The following is a 21,558-nucleotide window of genomic DNA, read 5'->3' on the forward strand; positions in this document are numbered from 1 at the left end:
TAGAGTTGGGATGGGTAAACGGTGGGTCTGGAGAGCAGCAGACATACCATTTTGTGCTATTAAATATCAAGGATGAGCAAAATGACTCCCCAATAAGTCAATAAGATTGTTTGTTGCACAAAGGTGCCTCTATGAGTCGTTTTTGGCAATTAATGAATTTCTAGTGAAAGAGGCAAAGGGGTGCCAACTATAGGGGGCTCTGGGTATCCAAGCTCCCACAAAATTTTCGTTGTGGGTGCTCAGCAGCCGCATCACAGGGCCCCCAACACAATGTCCGGTGCCTTGGGAAACACCGGAAGTCACGTCCGAGGCCTCACAAGACCTCGGAACCTGACTTCTGGTGGCACTGGAAGTCAGGTTCCAAGGCCAGGGGGGGTGTGTGATGTCATGACATCACATCGCAGTGTGACATCAGGATGTCGCAGTGTGAGATCATGATGTCGCAGTGTGACATCATGACGTCATGGGCACCCATAACATGGGGCCCAGCTTCGCTCCCCTAATGAGGCGTATGCAAAAAATAAAAAAGCAGCTGTGTCCCTTCATGGTTTTTCCATTTTTTTAAAAGCACACAATCCCACTGTCCACAATTTTAAAAGTTTACAGTCCCACTGTCCATAAAAATATAGTTACCTGTGCCAACTCCATGCAGTTGTATGAGCCTGGACGTAATAATAATTGAGCATTGCCAGAGATCTGTTTTACATATACAGTGAAATTTTATTTCTCTCACTACATCTTAACAATTTTCACAAATACGAAAACCCGTGTACGGTCTCATCGCCCGCGTGTAACGAAGGAACAGGTTCAACAGACAATTCAGACGTGTAAACGTTAACGCGTAAGCTCGAAGCGTTACAACGCAGCTGCTGCACATTAAGGTGTTGTTGGCAATGTTAGCCATGTGAATCTCTCTACGAATTAGCTAAAGAGAGGGTTTAATATTTTATTTTTAAACTGTTTTTAGCCTGTCATCTGCTTGGTTGTTTCCTAACCTCCACACACACGTACCCCAGCTGTAACATAATAAATACAATTCTGATTCTCTCTCTCTCTTTTAAAGGACACTTAAACAAGTCATGAGAAATTTACAGTACATTTAAGTGGAAGTGCAAAAAAACCCAAAACACTTATCAACTACTCTCTGTTGTTTGGTCCCAGGTGTCCACGTCTAGATTCTGTAAGGCTTATGCATTGGGAAGACCCCATAGTATTCCATGCGGAAATCTGAGGGGCTCTTTTGCCTTCCTCACAACCTAGCTTGAGGTATTCCGTTACGTGGTCTGCATTCGAGCCAAGTGTGACCCCCCACGCAGCTTTGCCTAGAACAGATCTAAAAATCTGACATGCTTCCTTGCAAGCAGCTTTCGCCAAGCCTGGAGCCCCACTCCAGCCTTTTGGGACTACAACTCCCAGAAGTCTCAGGGTCACAGTGTTGTGTTTGGGGCTGATGGGAGATGTAGTCCAAAACACCTGGGTGGTGGACACCAGGCTGTACATTTCCGTCCACCTTTTAAAAGGATTGATCGCCTGCGGCCATCGCTTGTCTCGATTACATGGAATGGAATGTCTCTCCCCGTCGCCAACCAAAAGCCAGTTCAGGAAATGAATCTTAGTATACAGGCTGGTCTGCCCAGGGGTGTAAGTGCTGGGGTGGGGGGCAAACACAGCCATTTGCCACGTCGCTTGGCTGCCAGAAGACAACAGTGTTTTGGTTCTGTGCTGCCTTTCAGTATGAAGGCACCCCTGCCCTTTTTAAGCAGCTGTTCCTCAGGAGAGAAAGCTTTTAGCAACCCTCTTGAGCCTCAAGGCTTCGGCCTGGAATAAATAATAATGTTAATAATTGTATTACCTATACACCACCTGTCTGGCTGGGTTGTCCCAGCCACCATAACATTTCTTTTCTCAGTTATAATCGGCAAAATCGGGTTCAACTAACATTTGGGAAACATGAAAAGAAAAAGAAACCTGAATCTGCCAGTGTATTTGACAAGCAACAGAAAGTGTTGTCGCGACAGCTCAAAACGTACTGTGCCCATTTTTCATTTACGTAGGATGGCTCGCCTGTCATTCCAGCTGTGTTTATATTAATGATTTCACCTTTTCCTAACCAAGAACCATTAGGAGTTGTGTCCCACCCCTTTTGGCAGCCCACAGGCACTTTAAATGTACCCCACACATCGAGTGGGGAACTGGCAGTCTGTCCCCCCCACCCAAAAAAACCCATGTTGCTGGACTCCACCTCCCATCAGCCACCGCCCATGGTCAGGAATCATGGTATGTGTAGTCCTAGCAACATCTAGCGAACCGCAGGCTCCTCACCCCTGCTATAAATAAATATAACCACGCCCCCCAATAAAATAAATTTTACACTATCGTGAGATAAAACATATTGGCCCTGATCAAGAAGTAAAGCGGCCGAGCTCACAAGGATCCCCTCTCTTGCACCAAACAAAAGGCGCTGTCAGCACGAACCACACGTGAATCCTGTTATGGGTTTTCCCTGGCAAGACCTGGGTGTCCCCCAAGTCCAAAAAAGGATTCTGACATCCTATGTGAGCTAGGAGAACAGCCATCGGTCCCAGATGTGCATATGTGGCTCCTGCCTCTGAGCATGAACGCAAATACCCCACAGCTGACTACAACAGGGTTAGAAAGGAAAGATTCACCTCCACAGACTGTTTCTCCCCGCGTTGGGTTGGGTCAACAGGGTCCCATATTCTCACAAACGGAACAATTGCAGTCAAGTGGGGGGTTTTTATGCATAACGCCGAACCTACACAACACAAACGCAAGCCCTAACCCACAGCCTCGTAAACGAAGGGTTGTAGGCAGCCAAATAGTTTGGATTCAGTCTAAATGCCCTTACCAATTCCCTGCGGCCTGGCCAGAGAGCAGTGAACAGCAACCTGGCCAGTTCAAAAGGTTCCAAGGCTCATTTTTAACACAGAACTCAACTGGCCCAAAGCTATTCAAAGTTCCTGAAAAGTCTTTACAAAAGACAGAATTCTAAGCCGCTCCTTCATTTAGGTATTTAACTAGCGTAGTCTCTCTCTAGAGTTTCAGTAGTTTATGCATCTCTCCTTGGGAAACTAATATGCCTCCCAATAAATTAACATAGATTTAGGGTGGGTGGGTGGAGAGAAATACCTATGAATTCTCTTTTCCCCTTCCCTAAGAACTGATTTTAAAAATAATAATAATTCATTGTCTCGAGCAAGAGAGAATGCAAGGCAGCATTCCTCTTTCGGAACCAAAGCAGACTTTCATAAATTAAATCCACTACCAAGTTAGATTTCCGTTTTGTTTACGCACAAATGGACCCCAAACCTCGTTCCCGCAAAGGTTGAAAAGCGTTTTGTGTGGAATATTTTAACTCTAGTTAGTTATTTTGACACCGGCCTCTTCTGGCCTAGCCTTCCTAGGTTTTTAGTCCTTCCTGCCACAGGCCTATTGGGCTTTGACACAGAAAAAGGCCTTAAATATTTAAAAACGCGTGCTGTGTCAGGTTACCATCGCGGAGATGAAGGGAGCTGCAGTTTCAAGCTTTTCGTTTCAGCATTCCTCAGCTCCCCCCAAAGAGCAGGATCCAGTGCAGCAAGATGACGACAGGCAGCAAAGGCCTATTCCTGCCCTGCCTCAGGAGGCTGAGCACTGCAATCTGCAGGAGCTGGGTCTGGATCGGTGCAGCCTGGGCTGAGATGAGTTTCAGGAGCTGCCGTAGGTACAGAAGTCTCTGCAGACGCATCACTGCTTTGATTCTGAGGGACGCTTGGTACAGAGTCATGACTATTGTTGGCTTTCTAGGAAAGAGAAAGGATCCCATGTAAAAATGCATACTTGCGGTTTTCCCGCTGCTCAGGAAAGCGCACATATTCTTCTACTGCAGGTAAGCCAGGCAGCCTTGTCAGAACAACAGCAGCAACGGAAAAATCATACACAGCACAGCACATAAGCAATAAAAGCAATTATGGGGAAGCGCGATCATATCCAGGTAAAAACGTTGGACAGCAAGATGTCAAAAAAACTTACCTTGCTTATTATCTTTTCCTAACTGCTCTTCCCCAAGAAGCATGCATGAAAAAAACTTGTTGTATTTTAAGGCAAAAAACGTTCTCTCGAAATGTTACATAGGCAATAACGCAGCACATCCCTACGGCTCGTTAACACATTTTGGCGCTCCTGTGCACATACTTTGCTTGACATATTTTCCATGTAATCCTTTGCATTAGCGCCACAGCAAGTTAGAGTTTGCTATTTCTGGAGCTGAGCTATGAATATTTCAGGAGACTTACTAAGCAGCAGGCCATTTTCCTACTCATGGAAAAAAGTGTGTGGGGGAGGGGAGAATGTAACATTTTCTCAGGTATTTTTAACGAGTTCCGTTTCTACAATATGCAAACATGAAGCTAAAGCTGAAAGTTAACACGACCCCCCCCCCCAAATCCAAACACTAAACAAATCCCACAGACCATTGCGGCCCAATTGGAACATGGCAGCAAGCTTATGTATTCAGATCTCCCTGCTAGCTTGGGTCCGATGGCTGCAAAGGGGCCATATTCTTTCCTGACTCTAATGTGGGTGACATCTATCATTCAAGGGCTGAGATGCTTCTCCCTGGGTGCTTTAGATAGTAGTGGAACAGATTCTTGGGCAAAAGTATCAATGAGCTATCATTAGTGCCAACCTCTGAAGGGACACATTTAATCTCATTTTTAAGACAGCTGCTTTATGAGGCAGAGACTCCTCTTGATGACAAAATTAATAATTTTGTCATTAGCCGGTTAAGCTGCTTGTGAAGATCTTGGTGGAATTAAAGGCCAATGTTGCTTGAGTGTAACAGCACATTAAAGAAGTAGTTAGTGCAGTGTACTTTCAGGCAAACACACACCAGGTTTTTCAAAACTTTGGATTCAACAGCAGTGTTGATAGGCTCCCCCACTGCCTTAGAACAATGTGAATGTTTTCCTTCTTTTGTTGCTGAAGCCCGCATGCAAATTACTAGTGGAATTTGGTAATTTTAAACTCTGGCCTTGTAGAGTGAGGGGAGCTCTATAGATGGCAATGTCTATTCACTTATTTCAAAACGCAATGACCACCCTGTTGTGTTGGGGGGGGCAGGACTTTTGCTCCAAATTTTGGCCCCTGTGCATCATTGCAGCAAATCACATAGGACAGGCTTCCTCAACCTCGGCCCACCAGATGTTTTTTGGCCTACAACGCCCATGATTCCTAGCTAGCAGGACCAGTGGTCAGGGATGATGGGAATTGTAATCTCAAAACATCTGGAGGGCCGAGATTGAGGAAGCCTGACATAGGAGGCTGGCTATACCTCGGTCCAAAGTGGGGCAATTGACACTGTCAACAATCCAATTACTTGATCACAAATATGTACCTGATTAACCAGGAGATTCTCATTAGTTTGGGGGGGGGTTGTTCTTTTTTAAAAAGTAAGTTTTTAAAAAGTGATAGGTGCTATCTTATAAGAAGCATCCTCTCCAATGTTGAGAAGGGATCATGCGTTTTCTAGGGTGCACATCAATTAAGACAAATACAGTCGTACCTTGGTTCTCGAACGCCTTGGTACTCATCTGTTTTGGATCCTGAATGCCACAAACCCGGAAGTGAGTGTTTAGGTTTGCAAATGTTTTTTGGAAGCTGGATATCCGAGGCGGCTTCCGATTGAGTGCAGGAAGCTCCTGCAGCCAATCGGAAGCCGCGCCTTGGTTTTCGAACGTTTTCAGAAGTCGGATGGACTTCTGGAACAGATTCTGTTCGAGAACCAAGGTACGACTGTAATGCTATTTTCTTCGGATTCTTTTTCCTTGCACACATATTTATGCATTTTAAGATTCAGTGAATTAAACATCATTTGATTAACCAACTATATATATATATATATATATATATATATATATATATATATATATATGATCAAGTCAGTGAGAGTCCATATTTAAAGGGAACCCCATATATGTGTGTGTGTGAGAGAGAGACAGAACCTTCTTCCCAAAATCCAGGTACTTTTAAGACTGGCTTTGTTTCCAGCCTTGCTCTGCATCAACCTGCCGCAAATATTTGATGCTTGGAGGCTGCATATAGCTGTTGTGGCTACCGTATTTTTCGCTCTCTAAGACGCACCAGACCACAAGACGCACCTAGTTTTTGGAGGAGGAAAACAAGAAAAAAAATATTCTGAATTTCAGAAGCCAGAACAGCAAGAGGGATCGCTGCGCAGTAAAAGCAGCAATCCCGCTTGCTGTCCTGGCTTCTGGAATAGCTGCGCAGCCTGCATTCGCTCCATAAGACGCACACACATTTCCCCTTACTTTTTAGGAAGGAAAAAGTGAGTCTTATAGAGCAAAAAATACGGTAATTTCTACTGATTATCTGCCCTTTCCAAGAAAAAAGAAAAACACCAAAAAACCCACCCTTGTAAGATAGACACATTATCTCCTCTTGTGGTAAAGCATTCCGTAGATTAAATCTGTGGTTGCACAAAGCAGAACTCTCTCTAGTCAGTATTCAAGCAACAGCTAATAAGTTTTGTTGAATAACCACAATCGGAGGAGCTTCCATGTTGTATATGGAGACAACCCGTGGAGTTTATGGGCTCAAGCCCCCAAATACAACCTTCTGGGGCTTGTATTGTTTACCTCAAAGAAGAGAAAAGCACTGCAAGCCCCATAATTCTTCTCCAGAACCCCCTGTGTACACCACTCCCAGACTGCCCTAAACACCCCAACGGACAGATCTGCGTGGTTGAGATACCCCCACTGCTATTTCTTTTGGAATGCAAAGCTTAACAGCTAGGAATTCAGGGAGGCTTGCAAGAGACCTTCGCCTGTCAGGTAAGCACACCTGTCAAAACAGAAGAATAAGCTAGGAAATGAGTTGAGCCATTTCCCACTTATTGGATGGGGTTGCCCGTTTCTCTGCTGTCCGAATTAAGAAAGGGATGGCAGGTACCAATGATCACATCCACCCCAAGAACGTTTCCTTGGAACCCTAAAAACCACATATCCGATTTCTCCTCCTAAAAACACCTTTTAGGCAGCAAAGCGTGGGTTACCTGCAAAGGCTGGTTCTCGAGCACCTGGTTGCTTTTGGAGAGCTGGACCATTTCCTTGATCTGATAGAGAGCATAGGCGAGAGTGACCCAGGGGGAAGAGCTGACACTCCAGGCAGGCTTGGTGACGTCTTCCTGCTCTTCCTGGTGCTTTGTTTTCTTGGGAGGAAGCTTGGGCTCTGGCCGAGGCATGATATCTTCCGTCTGCTGCTGTACCAGGTCAATGGTGGCTATGGGCACAGGGCTAGAAGGCACTGGGATCCTTTCGGCCAGCATGGTTTTTTCTGAAGTTTGAAATAACCGTTTGGAAGGTCAGTATTTGTTGCCGTACAGCAGGGGTCAGCAAGGTTTACCTCGCCTGGGCCAGTTTACTCCAGCGGAGATTCCTCCGTGGGCCTGATCGCGTGTGCGATTTCCGGCGTTTGCACATGTGCAGCACGCGGGTACTGGCCGAGGGGGCGGCTCGTGGGCTGGTTAAACGACCCCCGGGGGCCACTTGTTGCCCATGGGCCTTAGGCTGCCGACCCCTGCCGTACAGGGTGGATAAAAATCAATAAAAAATATAAAAAATCAGATTTTTAAAAAAATGTAAATCGGATTTTTAAAATAAAATGCATTTGGAGGAAAAATATTTCTATAGATAAGTTTTCTATTTAAGTTACATTACAGTCCAAGGGCTATTCATCAGGAAATAAGTTTTTCATGTGTGCTAAAACCCAGTCTTAAGGGGTTTTTTTTTAAATAAAATTGTTCAACCGCATCAGTAAACAAACATGGATACATATGCTATAACGTTACTGTTTTAGTTAAATAAATTGTTTAAATTGTTATTAAGGAAATTATTATTTTTCTCCTTCCAATAAAGTACAGAAGAAAGATTGTCCAAATATAAACAGTTACCTTATTAAACCTCACAATAATTTCATAATGATCGGTCTATGTATTTCTAATAGTATAACCAAATCAGTAATTTCTGATAGAACTGTAAAAACGGCTCTGAAAATTTATTATTCCAAAAATGAAACCTTCATCTGATTGTAAATATTCAGCTTACACTAGCGAGAATCAGTCTTTCTGTAAAATAAAAAATGATTTAAATCAAGTCTTACTGACTAGTGAATTTAAATCGTGATTTAAACCAAATCCACCCTGTTGCCCTATAAAATTTACTTCTGAGCAATCAAGGGCACTTTTCAGAACCCCCAAACCCTTAAGCTCTGTATGGAAAGAATAATAGAATCCACTGTTCGATGATTCTTTCATGGAGAGGAACACACTTAGTGCAGCCCCCTGTAATTGTCAGGGACTGGGCAGAAGAGGAATGGGGGAGAACGCCTCCCCATCCTGACCCTTCCAGGGAGGAGGAAGAGGAAGACAGTTTAGATTTACAACAGGGGGTTGAGGAAGGTCACAGCTCAGAGGCAGATGAGGGGGAAAGTTGGGAAATAACGGGAGAGGAGGAAGCCCCGGGGGTAACCAGCTGACGGACACAGTGCAGCTTGCAGTTGTGGTAGTCCAAAACACCACAGTGGCTTCCCTAGGCCCACTTGCTGCTAAGAATAACTCAGATCAGGGGTCAGCAACCTTTTTCAGCCGTGGGCCGGTTCCACCGTCCCTCAGACCATGTGGTGGGCCGGACTATTGGGGGGGGGGGATGAACGAATTCCTATGCCCTACAAATAACCCAGAGATGCATTTTAAATACAGTGGTGCCTCGCAAGACGAAAAGAATCCGTTCCGCGAGTCTCTTCGTCTTGCGGTTTTTTCGTCTTGCGAAGCAAGCCCATTAGCGGCTTAGCGGATTAGCGCTATTAGCGGCTTAGTGGGCTTAGCGGATCAGCTGATAAGCGGCTTAGCGGCTTAGCGGATCAGCTGTTAAGCGGCTTAGCGGCTTGGGAAAAAGGGGGGGGAGGAAAAAACCCCCGCAGGAACTCGCAAGACATTTTCGTCTTGCGAAGCAAGCCCATAGGAAATTCGTTTTGCGAAGCACCTCCAAAACGGAAAACCCTTTCGTCTAGCGGGTTTTCCGTCTTGCGAGGCATTCGTCTTGCGGGGCACCACTGTAAAAGCACACATTCTACTCATGTAAAAACACACTGATTCCCAGACCATCTGTAGGCCGGATTGAGAAGGCAATTGGGCTGCATCTGGCCCACGGGCCTTAGGTTGCCTACCCCTGACTCAGATAGAGCGCTATTTTCTTACTGCAGCTCAGTTGATCAAGAATCTGCTCATGCTTTAAAATGAATTATACGTAAGGTAGCAAGACAAATTGAACTATGGGGCAGTGGTTATCCTTAGCAAGCTCTTTCACTCTTAGAGCCCCATTCCCAGAGACATCCAATAATAATAATAATGTCCAAATGCTGCTGTCTTTCCCTTGTCTCTGGATCAGTTTGTCTTGTAGACAGAGGACCTGACATTTTTGCTTATTAAGGATGGCTTCTATTGAAAAAGCCCCTGTGTGCCCAGTGTGGAAAGTTCTGCTTTAAACAGAAGAAAACACGAGGTCATTTAAAAGTAAGCCCGGCCCTATAGCATTAAGGTTATGACTCGAGTCAAATGATCAATGAGACTAAATGGGCACGAGAGGAAAAGAGTTCAAAGCAGATGAGATCACCCCAAGAGGCAGAGGAAAATGCTGTTAGGTTGGGTGCCTCTGAATACATGGGAATAATCTACCTACCTTCTTTCTCATCAGGAACTGCCACCCACTGGATCAAAGCAAAAAGCAATAGGATCACAAGACAGGCCATTCCTATCCCTCTGAATGTCGAAGCAGCTCCTGTGGAGAGAAGCAGGGAAGAGTGAGACCCAATTCAATCATGCAAAGAGCGATTTCTAGCCAGACTTGTGATGAAGTAGATGGACGAAAGGTCTGGCTCAAAAGTAAGGCAGATTTGCATCTTTATAGGTTTATTTTTATTTATTTTTATATATATAATTATCTTCTGAGGCACCTCTAAGGATTGCACTTTTAACGTGGTCTACTTTAAGCCAGTTAGATCACACCCTTTGGATGAAAACATTAGGAGAGAAGTTGTAGAAGCATTTAAAACACCATAGCTTGGATTTAGAGTGGAACTACGGCGTGTCTAAGGACGCGGGTGGCGCTGTGGTCTAAACCACTGAGCCTCTTGGGCTTGCCGATCAGAAGGTCGGCGGTTCGAATCCCCGTGACGGGGTGAGTTCCCGTTGCTCTGTCCCAACTCCTGCCAACCTAGCAGATCAAAAGCGTACCAGTGCAGGGAGATAAGTAGGTACCACTGTGGCAGGAAGGTAAACAGCGTTTCTGTGTGCTCTGGCTTCTGTTGCGCCAGAAGCGGTTTAGTCATGCTGGCCACATGACCCAGAAAAGCTGTCTGCGGACAAAGGCTGCACCCCATAGTCGATTTCGACTGGACTAAACCATCCAGGGGTCCTTTCCCTTTCCCTTTTGGCATGGCTAACTTAAAGTGAATAAAATTTGCTCACGATGCTCAAAGCATTGAATTTATGCTAACAACTGGCGGGCAGGCTTTCTCCTCTGACCATGCATGCATGATTAAAGTCTCTAAATTCCTGCATGAAACTAAAAGAGTACTCAGCAAGGGACAGATATGGAGAGTTGGGGATTGATGTTCAGAACCTTTGATGTGTGCCCACACCTGTGTGTATCGGGACTTGCAAATATTTTAAAAGTATGGGATCATCTCCCGTTCTGTTCTTCATTTGAATACAACTGTTAAGGCCTTCTTGGTGGTGGCGCCCGCCCTGTGGAACGCCCTCCCATCAGATGTCAAGGAAATAAACAACTACAGTGGTACCTCTATTTAGGTTCACCTCCGGTTACGTATCCTTCAGGATACGTACGCAGCAAACCTGGAAGTATTTTTCCAGGTTTCACTGTGCGCATGCGTAGAAGAGCTAAACTGCATGCATGCGCAGAAGCGGCACCTCCGGTTGCAAATTCCTCAGGATCCGACCGAAGCTCCGGAACGGATCCTGTGTGCAACCAGAGGTAGCACTGTATCTGACTTTTCGAAGGCATCTGAAGGCAGCCCTGTTTAGGTAAGTTTTTAATGTTTGATCGCTTTATTATTAATAATATTCTGTTGGGAGCTGCCCAGAGTGGCTGGGGAAACCCAGCCAGATGGGTGGGATGATGATGATGATGATGATGATGATGATGATGATGATGATGATAATAATAATAATAATATATTGTCATTATTATTATTAGGTGTTTTGAAGATGACAGGTAAAAGAAATGTCTTAAAGATACAGGTCCTTCTAATTTGGTGTGTCAAGTATCCACACAATTTCATACATAACACAACCCCCCCCCCAAAGAAAACACAAGCATGATATCAGCATTTGGCTAACATAACTTAAGCATAGGGAAGCGAAGGGCTGGGAAACATTTAATAAAGCAGCATCCAAAATGCATGAAAGGAGAGCAAATTGCTAATGGAACTATCCAACATGTTTCTCTTACCGAAATAGTTGACCAGCACTCCTCCAACCATTGCTCCGCACCCTCTGCCCAGGCCAAGGTGGAGGCCCTGCAGAATACCCTGAGCGGAAGTTCTTAATTCGGGAGGAACAGCAGCACTTAGGTAGGAAATGCAAGCTGCCCAGATGGCTGCATGGGTCACACCTGCAGAAAAGGAAGATGTTTCAGAATTCAGTGCCTTATGCTCCTGAAAATTGGTTTTTGTTTCTTTCTTCTTCTTCAGCCAGATTCAGGTTGTCTTGGATGAAATGGGTTTTAGGCTGGGCTTCAAGGACAGAAGTTGCTTGCTTACTCTACTGGATGAGATGAGGGAGTGTGAGACCCTGTTGATTCTCTAGGGCAGGCATGGCCAAACTTGGCCCTCCAGGTGTTTTGGGACTACAGTTCCCATCATCCTTGACCACTGGTCCTGTTAGCAAGGGATGATGGGAGTTGTAGTCCCAAAACAGCTGGATGGCCAAGTTTGGCCATGCCTGCTCTAGGACTTTTGTCACCAGCGACCATGGTATCAGTGTTGATGGGCTGTCTGGTTTAGAGGTGGGAGACCCTGGTTCTTAATGCTCCCTTTCCTACTTAGATGGCTGAATGCAGAAGATGGTGCTGGCGGATGACCCTACAGCACTTATGCTATGGACTTCCCCATAGAGATCCATTTTATTGCCAATTCTACTCAACATCCACATGAAACTGTCATGACTGTGAGGTGAGGCATCATTAAGATGCAGGGGGCACCAGCTCTGTATCTCTCTTTTATCAAATCAGGAGAGGCAGGGGCTGTTTTGAAACAGTGCTTGGGAACAGAAGGACTGGATGAGGCCCAATAAACCGAGACTCAAGCCAGACAAAACAAAGGCATGGTTAATGGGAGGTTCATCTGCCTAGTTAGGCGGCCTTCAAACTGTTATGGATGGGGTTGACCCAGTCTCCCCAAACAGGGGTGGTTAACCTTTGTTTTGTACCGAGGGCCACAATGACCATGGTGCCCCCTCAGGAGGGTCACATGGTAAAGAGGGTCACATGGCCAAAGTATAGAAGTGGCCATGGTAAGAATCGTAGTCCTGAATGCTGCCATCCAAAAACACATTTTCTACCAGCTGTTCTACACTATTTTAATTGTTTGAATCATTTGTTATTAAATCCAGCAAACAAACAAATAATATAAATTTCCAAACGGCGTGTTTTTGGGAGGGGCTGCTTGCTCCTTGTTGCAAGCAAAAGCTCTCTTTAACTGTTTTCTTCTTTTTAAAAACCAATTTTGGAAAAGGAACTATTTCCTATTTTCAAAACTGCAGGATCAGAAAGGCTAAAACAACAACAACCCACAATTCGGTTCCAATCTCATCAATATTGTAAAAGATTCACATGTAATTGGTGTGTACACTAATTTCAAATCAGCACTGCTAAGCTTCAGCTGCCTGCGATTCTTGTTGCTAGAAGGGGGACCCAGCTATTATTACATTCTGAAATGCATTAGATGCAAACTAGAGTTATCCGGGTTTCTAATTCATTGATTCCGAGAGTCAGGTCAAAGGCTGCCAAGGCATTTCTGCTGCTGCCTGCAAGGTGACATGCCTTTGATCTCAACTCTACTAGTTAAAACTGTACACACAGAGAGAGAGAGATAGCACAAATCTGCAGTTACAGCTCTCCCATTAAAGTTTACTGCCTTGTTTTGCATCACCTGTGCTTTTAAGTTTATACATCAGGCTTAACGTGGCATAGGCTGCTTTCACGCAACTTTAGTTTATCGAGAGCACCTGCTGTTTCTCTACAGCATTCCAACCTTCACTTAACAAAATGTCAAACATGTCAAAATGTCACGATGACAAAGCACAGGGACGCTTTGCTGCTACTGCCTTGAGCCAGATATATATAAGGAACGCCATTCGCTGGGCGAAAACCTGTTTCGACTAATCATGTCTTTACAAGCTGTCTTTACTTAACTGTCAGGTGACACCGCCTTCTCCACCCTTGGCGCTGGCAAAAGTCCCAGGTAAATATCTACTTTGGCCGTTAACTATCTGTGGCCTTTTAGAAGCAAGTGGGCTGCATTTAATGTATTTCTCTTTCCTCTCGGTTTTAATGGGGGGGGGGGGGTTACTGTCCATTTGTATGGTTGTTATGTCACTCTGGATTGCCCCGGGCAAGATCAAGCGAGAGACAAATTTAATAACAAAATTAAAATACTTCTGTGTCACAGATCCTGAGAGGCCTGCATTGGCTCCCAGTACATTTCCGAGCACAAGTCAAAGTGTTGGTGCTGACTTTTAAAGCCCTAAACGGCCTCGGCCCAGTATACCTGAAGGAGCGTCTCCACCCCCCATTGTTCTACCCGAACACTGAGGTCCAGCTCCGAGGGCCTTCTGGCAGTTCCCTCACTGTGAGAAGTGAAGTTACAGGGAATCAGGCAGAGGGCCTCCTTGGTAGTGGTGCCTGCCCTGTGGAATGCCCTCCCATCAGATGTCAAGGAAATAAACAACTATCATACTTTTAAAAGACATCTGAAGGCAGCCCTGTTTAAGAACGTGTTTAATGTTTGATGTTTTATCGTGTTTTTAATATTTGGTTGGGAGCCACCCAGAGTGGCTGGGGAAACCCAGCCAGGTGGGCAGGGTAGAAATAATAAATTATAATTATTATTTTATTACTGCTACAGAATTAGATCAGAAGCCTCATTAGCCAATTTTCCCTCAAGTTGGATGATAAGGATAAGAGATTTCATGAGCTGAGACACAGGGAAGCTAGTTTGGCTAGAAGCCATGTGTATCCAATGAGCCCACATAGTTTTGATCATATAAACCAGGAATGGGGAGCTGGTGGTGCTTGAGATGTTGCAGGACCTCATCTCCTGCAAGACTCAGTCAGTATGGCCAACGGTCAGGAATATTGGGAGCCACAGTCTGACAACATCTCATATAAACATCGCTAGCTACAGCCCATATATTAACATGGACGCTCAGGGGCAAAGGGGCTTAGTACATCCTTGGTAACTGGTGCATTGAGAAGCCATGTCTGTTGCAAGGAAAGGAGGCGGTCTCCTTGCAGAGATTTCAGTTTGGTAGACGTGGGACAAGGGGGATGTGAACGGAAAGCCCAAGACTCGTGCCAAGTACTAGCCCCAAAGGCACAAGCCCACCCCACAAATACACACCCAGCCAGATACACAAGCATTCCAAACACAGCCTGCAAACAGGCCCCAACAAATGGCACTTGTGTGAACTGCAGCCTTCAAAAACGTCAATGCCAATTGGCGGGAATACGGCAGGATAGCACTGTGAAGTCTCTGTGGAAACAGCATGGGTGGTGAGCGTAACTGAACAGTGCAAAAGGACTATGCAAAGTAGAGAGGATGGCAACTAGGCATGTTCAGAAACATACCAAGTAATTTGCAGAGGCGCAAAGAGTTAGCTAGAGCATAGGAGCAGCAAGCCAAAGGCTAGATAGGAAGCTACTGTACTTTTCCGTCTATAAGACGACCCCATGTATAAGATGCTCCCTATTTTGGGGGACTGAAATTTAATAAAATGGGGGAGGTGGCTATATTGCCAGAGTTGTTTGGGGAGGGTTGTTTTTGGGAAAGATTGTGCAGAGTTGTTGGGCTTTTTTTTGGGGGGGGGGGTTGCCCAAGGTTCTTGAGCTTTTTGTGGGGGGGGGGGAGATGCAGAAAATCACTAACCCTAAAGACAGGAGCTCAGAACTGTTTGCATTGCAGAAGCTGACAAGTGTCTGCCCATTCGCAAACACAAGCTGGAAACCAAACACCCAATTGCCGCAGTGTCAGCCAATCCAAGGCAGCCCTTGACGCAGCAACCAATCACCTGCCCAATTAATGCAGGAGCAGCCAATCCAAAGCAGCCCTTGACGCAGCGACCAATCACCCGCCCAATTAACGCAGGAGCAGCCAATCCAAAGCAGCCCTTGACGCAGTGACCAATCACCCGCCCAATTAACGCAGGAGCAGCCAATCCAAAGCAGCCCTTGACGCAGTGACCAATCACCCACCCAATTAACGCAGGAGCAGCCAATCCAAAGCAGCCCTTGACGCAGTGACCAATCACCCGCCCAATTAACGCAGGAGCAGCCAATCCAAAGCAGCCCTTGACGCAGTGACCAATCACCCGCCCAATTAACGCAGCAGCAGCCAATCCAACGCAGCCCTTGACGCAGTGACCAATCACCCGCCCAATTAACGCAGGAGCAGCCAATCCAAAGCAGCCCTTGACGCAGTGACCAATCACCCGCCCAATTAACGCAGGAGCAGCCAATCCAACGCAGCCCTTGACGCAGTGACCAATCACCCGCCCAATTAACGCAGGAGCAGCCAATCCAAAGCAGCCCTTGACGCAGCAACCAATCATTCACCAAATCGCCGCTTACAAGCTGCAGCTCACAGCTGCAACCAATCACCCGGTCCCCCAATGCACTGCCCATGTATAAGACTAGCCCCATTTTTAAACATTATTTTGGAGTAAAAAAAAACCTCGTCTAATACACAGAAAACTACGTCCGTTCCCCCCAGCCTAGCCTATTGCGGTCTGCTTTGACCGGCAACATTTCTTCTGGGTCCCCGGCAAATGTTTTCCCCCGAATCCTTGAAAAGCGCCGATAGCAGGGACTGGACCTCAATGCCACTGAGCGGCAAGACTCCTCCCTCCCCTGAGATCATTTGAAAAGGCCTTGCATAAAATGCTCCAGTCCTCATAGCTGCTTCTCAAGGGCATCTGGAAATCATAGAGATGGCATCGTTTGGATCTTGCGCGTATTAAATTACATTTCATTATCTGATCGCTTCTGCCTGAACAGAATGTACCTAGAAATGAAAGGGAGGCAGCAATGAAGGGAAGTGGCTGACTCTCAGACGGCAACTGATCTCATTCCACGGACGAGGAAAACTCCCACTGATTTCATAAGGAGCCCAAACGGCACGCTCTGTGGGCATAAATAAAGGGCAGCAACTCAAAGGAGAACGGCTTAGGAGCTGTAAAAACGGATCTGGAGCCATATGCAATCTCCTGGGTACTTTTATCGCTCCCACTTGAAAAGAAGTAGTCTCATATCCAAGGGAAATGTTCATATCAAGTTCAGGAGAAAATAATTATTTCTATTTACAAGGCCAACCTCCTTAGCTGAAGGCTCTCAGCGTGTGTGTAAGACAAAGACAGCTTCTGCCACAAGGGATTTAAGAAGGAAGGACACGTTACGAGGGAAAATATGTGTGTGGGCCCCCAGAACATAACCCCCACGTTATTGGGGTGGGGGGGACGACAGACGCCTGCAGTTAAAAATCAAGGCACATATTAAGGGCCATTTGCCATATTTCAGGTGAGGTTCTATCACATCCTGGCAAATTCAGGTTGTAGAATTAAAGCTGATTTAGTGCTCTCAATCAACAAACCTGCTACTCCTCCCAAATGGAAGTAAGGCATGCCATGTAACACCAACTGCCCTGGGAGTCCAAGGGAAGAGGGAGGAAAATAAGCTGGGATTCCAGGGGAAAAGGGACGAAAATAAGCTGAGATTCCAGGGGAAGAGGGAGGGAAATAAGCTGGGATTCCAGGGGAAGAGGGAGGAAAATAAGCTGAGATTCCAGGGGGAGAGGGAGGAAAATAAACTGGGATTCCAGGGGAAGAGGGAGGAAAATAAGCTGAGATTCCAGGGGGAAAGGGAGGAAAATAAACTGGGATTCCAGGGGAAGGGGAGTGGGGGAATAAGACAATCCGAGGCACCTGCCCCTGCAAGAAGGTCCTCTTCAAAGACCTTCAAAAAGATGCCAGGAGATGGAGGGAAAGAGGGGAAGACAATGCCTGGCACCTGCTCCAGAGGGTCTCCCCAGAAGATCCTAATGATCAGATTGCTCTGTACAGGGGTGACCTGCCCAGCAGGTTTCTTGGTCCCAAACTGTTTAGGTCTTTAAATGTCAGCGGCCGTACCTCGAACTTGGCTTGGCACACCAGTCCAGATCTCTCAGCCATGTGCATAAAGTTAGGCACTGGCAGCTTCGTCTTACAATAGCTGCTGCTATCCACCATGGGAGGTGACCAATGCATGGACCACCATGGCAAGGTTAGCTGCCACACAGATGGAAGTTGGAAAATGGGGACCCTGAGCCACTGAGATTCACTTCTATTCTCGTTTTGTACACTCCAGCGTTCTCTGAATGCACAGTAGATAATAAATCTTGCAATAAAGAAAACAGTGACATTGATTTGGGCAGTTTCCCCCAACCTTGGGGCTCCAGCTGTGGGGTTTTTTGAACTACAACTCCCATCACCCCTAGTCAACTGTAGTCCGAAAACAGCTGGAGATCCAAGTTTGGGAAACGCTGATCTAGGAGAACACCCCTTCCAAAAAACATTGCACCTGCTCCTTGAGAGGGAGCGCAACTCTGTCCAGTATAGGTACACAATTCAGTTCTCAGACCTGGGAACCGCACCTCAATTGGGTGTCCACCTGGCTGGGATTCAGTTGCAGCCCATGACTGCACCACCATTCAGATTGCAGATTGAAGGGCTGGAAAATCTCATAAACTGTACCAGCAATCCCCATGCCTACTTCCTTTCCCCTGGCTTCTGCCTTCCGTCTCTTCCCTGAGTGTTTTCTGCCTACACAAGATGAAAACAGTCATCAAAATAACTTTCTCCGCAGCTGATTCGATTTAATCTGGGTGTGGAGGCAAGTGTAGGTTCCACCCACCCACCTCCAGCAACTCCCATGCGCTGAATTCTTCCTGAGCCAATTAAAAGCTGTCATCCAGTTTGCAGGGTCGTTAACATGTGCAGCCGGGCATATTCAATGCGCGTGAAATTGGCAGCGCTTGCGCAAAGAGAGACATCTCAGGGTTTTGTTTGTCTAAGTCAGTGATGGCCAAACTTGGCCCTCCAGCTGTTTTGAGACTACAACTCCCATCATCCCTAGCTAACAGGGCCAGTGGTCAGGGATGATGGGAATTGTAGTCCCAAAACAGCTGGAGGGCCAAGTTTGGCCATCACTGGTCTAAGCGCAAGCCAAGATCTCATGGTTGGAGAGGAGACCTGGAAAGTACAGTACCGTCTAGAAACTCAGAATCAAAAGTGGCAGGATGGGGGGAGCAGCAGCAGGAGTCAAATAAAGGGTTCCTGTAGCCAAAAAGGTGTGTGTGTGTGTGTTTGTTTGTGTACATGCACACACCCAAGGCCAAGTTCCTGCAACCTACACCATATTTTTCTTCTTGAGTCAAACACTCTTCCGTTCTGGCCCTTGCTGCCTTAACTACAGTGGTACCTTGGTTCTCAAACTTAATCCGTTCCGGAAGTCCGTTCCAAAACCAAAGCGTTCCAAAACCAAGGCACACTTTCCCATAGAAAGTAATGCAAAACGGATTAATCCGTTCCAGACGTTTAAAAACAACCCCTAAAACAGCAATTTAACATGATTTTTGCTATCTAGCGAGATCATTGATCCATAAAATGAAAGCAATAAACAATGTACTGCCGTCACACAATCAATCAATCAGTAGTTGAACTGGGTTCCACACAGTCACAAAAAAAAAAGAGCCGCAAAAACGAAAACGCAAAATCAATAGCAAAAACAGACAGACCTCAGCTTAACACTCAAAACAGAAGTGTGGCACTCAAATTGGAAGTGTAATACTCAAAACGAGGCATGTTTGGCTTCCGAAAAAAGTTCACAAACCGGAACACAGGTTTGCAGTGTTTGGGTTCCAAGCTGTTTGAGTACCAGGGCGTTTGAGAACCAAGGTACCACTGTATTTCTTGTCTAGGTTGGTTTCAGTGTTCATTATGACACAGTTGCAATTCAAACGAACAGACAGATTAAAGGAATTTGTACAAATGAGGACTGATTATTCTGAGCGCTGAGTTTTGGGATTGAACGTGTGAGTGCAATTTTTGGGAATCGCAACGTGTTTTGGGATTTGCAGCATGTGAGTGCAAATCTAACAAGGTTATGTTTATAAAACGTCAAACAGCAACTCTTGTGTGAAAAGCACCATTAGAAAAGTCTTCCTCAACCTGGTGTCCTCTAGATGTTTTTGGGCAAGGACTCCACATCCTCACTGACCATGCTTTCTGGGGCTGGTGGGAGTTTGGAGTCTGACAACATTTGAAAGGGCATTCTAGGATGAGGAAGCGCTGGCAAAATATCTTGAAAGCACAAGTCTTTTTGCTTCTCTTTGCATGCAATCTGTCCAATTATTTTCCACACCAGTCATTTCTTTCCAGACTTCATTGACCTTCATCATGATTCACAAAACGTCACTGATAACTGGGGAACACTGAAGAGAACCGGTTATTCCTAAACATTTACCTGGGTGTTTTTGTTTTAAGATCCAATGCTAAAAAACAATGGACTCCTTTCTGTTGCAGAATGTGAGAAAATCAGAAAATTTCAGGGATATGAATGCCTTCTAGACAGGAATAGGCTGGAGTCTGCCAGCAACAAAGGCTTATTTGCAGAAGACACAAGCTTCCGTTTGAGCTCCTGTCCCCTTTGTTTAGGGATCAAGGTGTGTTCTGCCATTTCACTGTTTGCTTAGGTGAAAAGCCACAGAATTTGAGGTCAACTGAAGAAACCACCTCCAGATATTAAACTTGCACAGAGCTTTTTTAAAAAAGGATCCCTTGGGTTATTTACTGATAGGTACAAGAACATAGACGGACTTTTAGTTCATCATGGCCCAGATGAAGAATTTATGTACCTGGTAATGATGCAACCCAGGATCAGAAGTACACCACCTCCTTACCTTGAAGAACTTCCATAGGCAAAACTGTCCAAGCATTTTCCAGGTAGGAGATGTAAATGTAACGAGCTGTGTTACAAGCAAGGCCGATATACAGGACTCTAAAGGTAGGAAAGAAAGAAAACGACATGGGCTAGTTTAACGTTTGCCATGTCTTGCACATAGTAACAAACAAACAAACAGTTACTAGGCTGGCTTAGAGCAATTTTCTGGCAGTTTTATACAAGGTAGAGTTTAAATAAATGAATGTAAAAAAGGTAAAGGACCCCTGACAGTCAAGTCCAGTCACGAACGACTCTGGGGTTGTGGCGCTCATCTTGCTTTACTGGCCGAGGGAGCCAACATTTCTCCGCAGACAGTTTTTCCGGGTCATGTGGCCAGCATGACTGAGCCGCTTCTGGCGAAACCAGAGCAGCGCACGGAAACGCTTCCCGCCGCAGTGGTACCTATTTATCTACTTGCACTGGCGTGCTTTCGACCTGCTAGGTTGGCAGGAGCTGGGACAGAGCAACGGGAGCGCACCCCGTCACGGGGATTCAAACCGCCGACCTTCCGATCAGCAAGCCCTAGGCCCAGTGGTTTAGACCCAGCTACTGCTCTATAACAGTTCCTCCCATATAGCTCCTTTTCTGAGATACTGGTTCATTGTGCTTCCTTGCATTAATATGGACCCAGCCATTTTCAAGTTAGGAATGACCGCTCTCTCAAGTGATTTTTTTAAAAAATAGGGGGCAGGCAAGCTTCAACGTTAGTACCGTCTCCTGCCCCCACCTCCAAGACTCTTATAAAAAAGAGGCTGCTGTGTTTCATGTACCGAACTGGAGGAACCGAAACCAGGTCTCTGCAGAGGGATCAACTTAACCATTATGCAAGGGGAGATGTGTAGTTCTATAGTGGGGAGGGGGGGGAGTGTACAGTCTGCAAAGGACTGAAATAAAGTAAGATGAAGCATGAATGAAATGGTCAGGAATTGTTGCCTAGGAAGGTACCTTTCCTAGACTTGCCACCTGTTGTTTCTAAAGAGTTCCTTGCGCCCTGAAAGGTTCCTCCCCCAAACTAACATGAAGAATATAACTTTCAAAAAGTATCGAGAGCCCAGTGTGGTATAATGTTCAAGGGGAAACCTGGGAGACCCGGGTTCAAATTCTCACTCTGCCATGAAGCCCACTTCGTGATCCTTGGCCAGTCACTGTCTGCCAGCCTAACCTACCTCACAGGTAGGTTGTTGTGAAGATAAAATGAGGATTGGGGAGAGGC

General features: G+C 45.8%; 1 protein-coding gene across 4 annotated transcripts in view; it reads right to left on the minus strand.

Annotated features, from left to right (window-relative positions):
* Positions 1–699: 699 nt before the first annotated feature.
* Positions 700–21,558, minus strand: part of MFSD6 (major facilitator superfamily domain containing 6) — a 43,735-nt gene continuing 22,876 nt past the window's right edge. For 2 of the 4 annotated variants that reach the window (XM_083628656.1, XM_083628657.1), the window contains exons 3-7: positions 20,305–20,402; positions 11,547–11,708; positions 9,756–9,854; positions 7,073–7,353; positions 700–3,803 (exon numbers count right to left, since the gene is read on the minus strand). In XM_083628656.1, coding sequence (XP_083484782.1) covers positions 3,624–3,803; positions 7,073–7,353; positions 9,756–9,854; positions 11,547–11,708; positions 20,305–20,402 — 820 coding nt within the window. In that variant the 3' untranslated portion in view covers positions 700–3,623. Of the gene's footprint in view, positions 3,804–4,032; positions 4,055–7,072; positions 7,354–9,755; positions 9,855–11,546; positions 11,709–20,304; positions 20,403–21,558 lie in introns of all 4 variants that reach the window. The other 2 variants (XM_083628659.1, XM_083628658.1) reach the window with 2 other exon arrangements.

This window comes from Podarcis filfolensis (genome assembly GCF_964270895.1).
Source record: "Podarcis filfolensis genome assembly, chromosome: 1".
Classification (NCBI taxonomy): Eukaryota; Metazoa; Chordata; class Lepidosauria; order Squamata; family Lacertidae; genus Podarcis; species Podarcis filfolensis.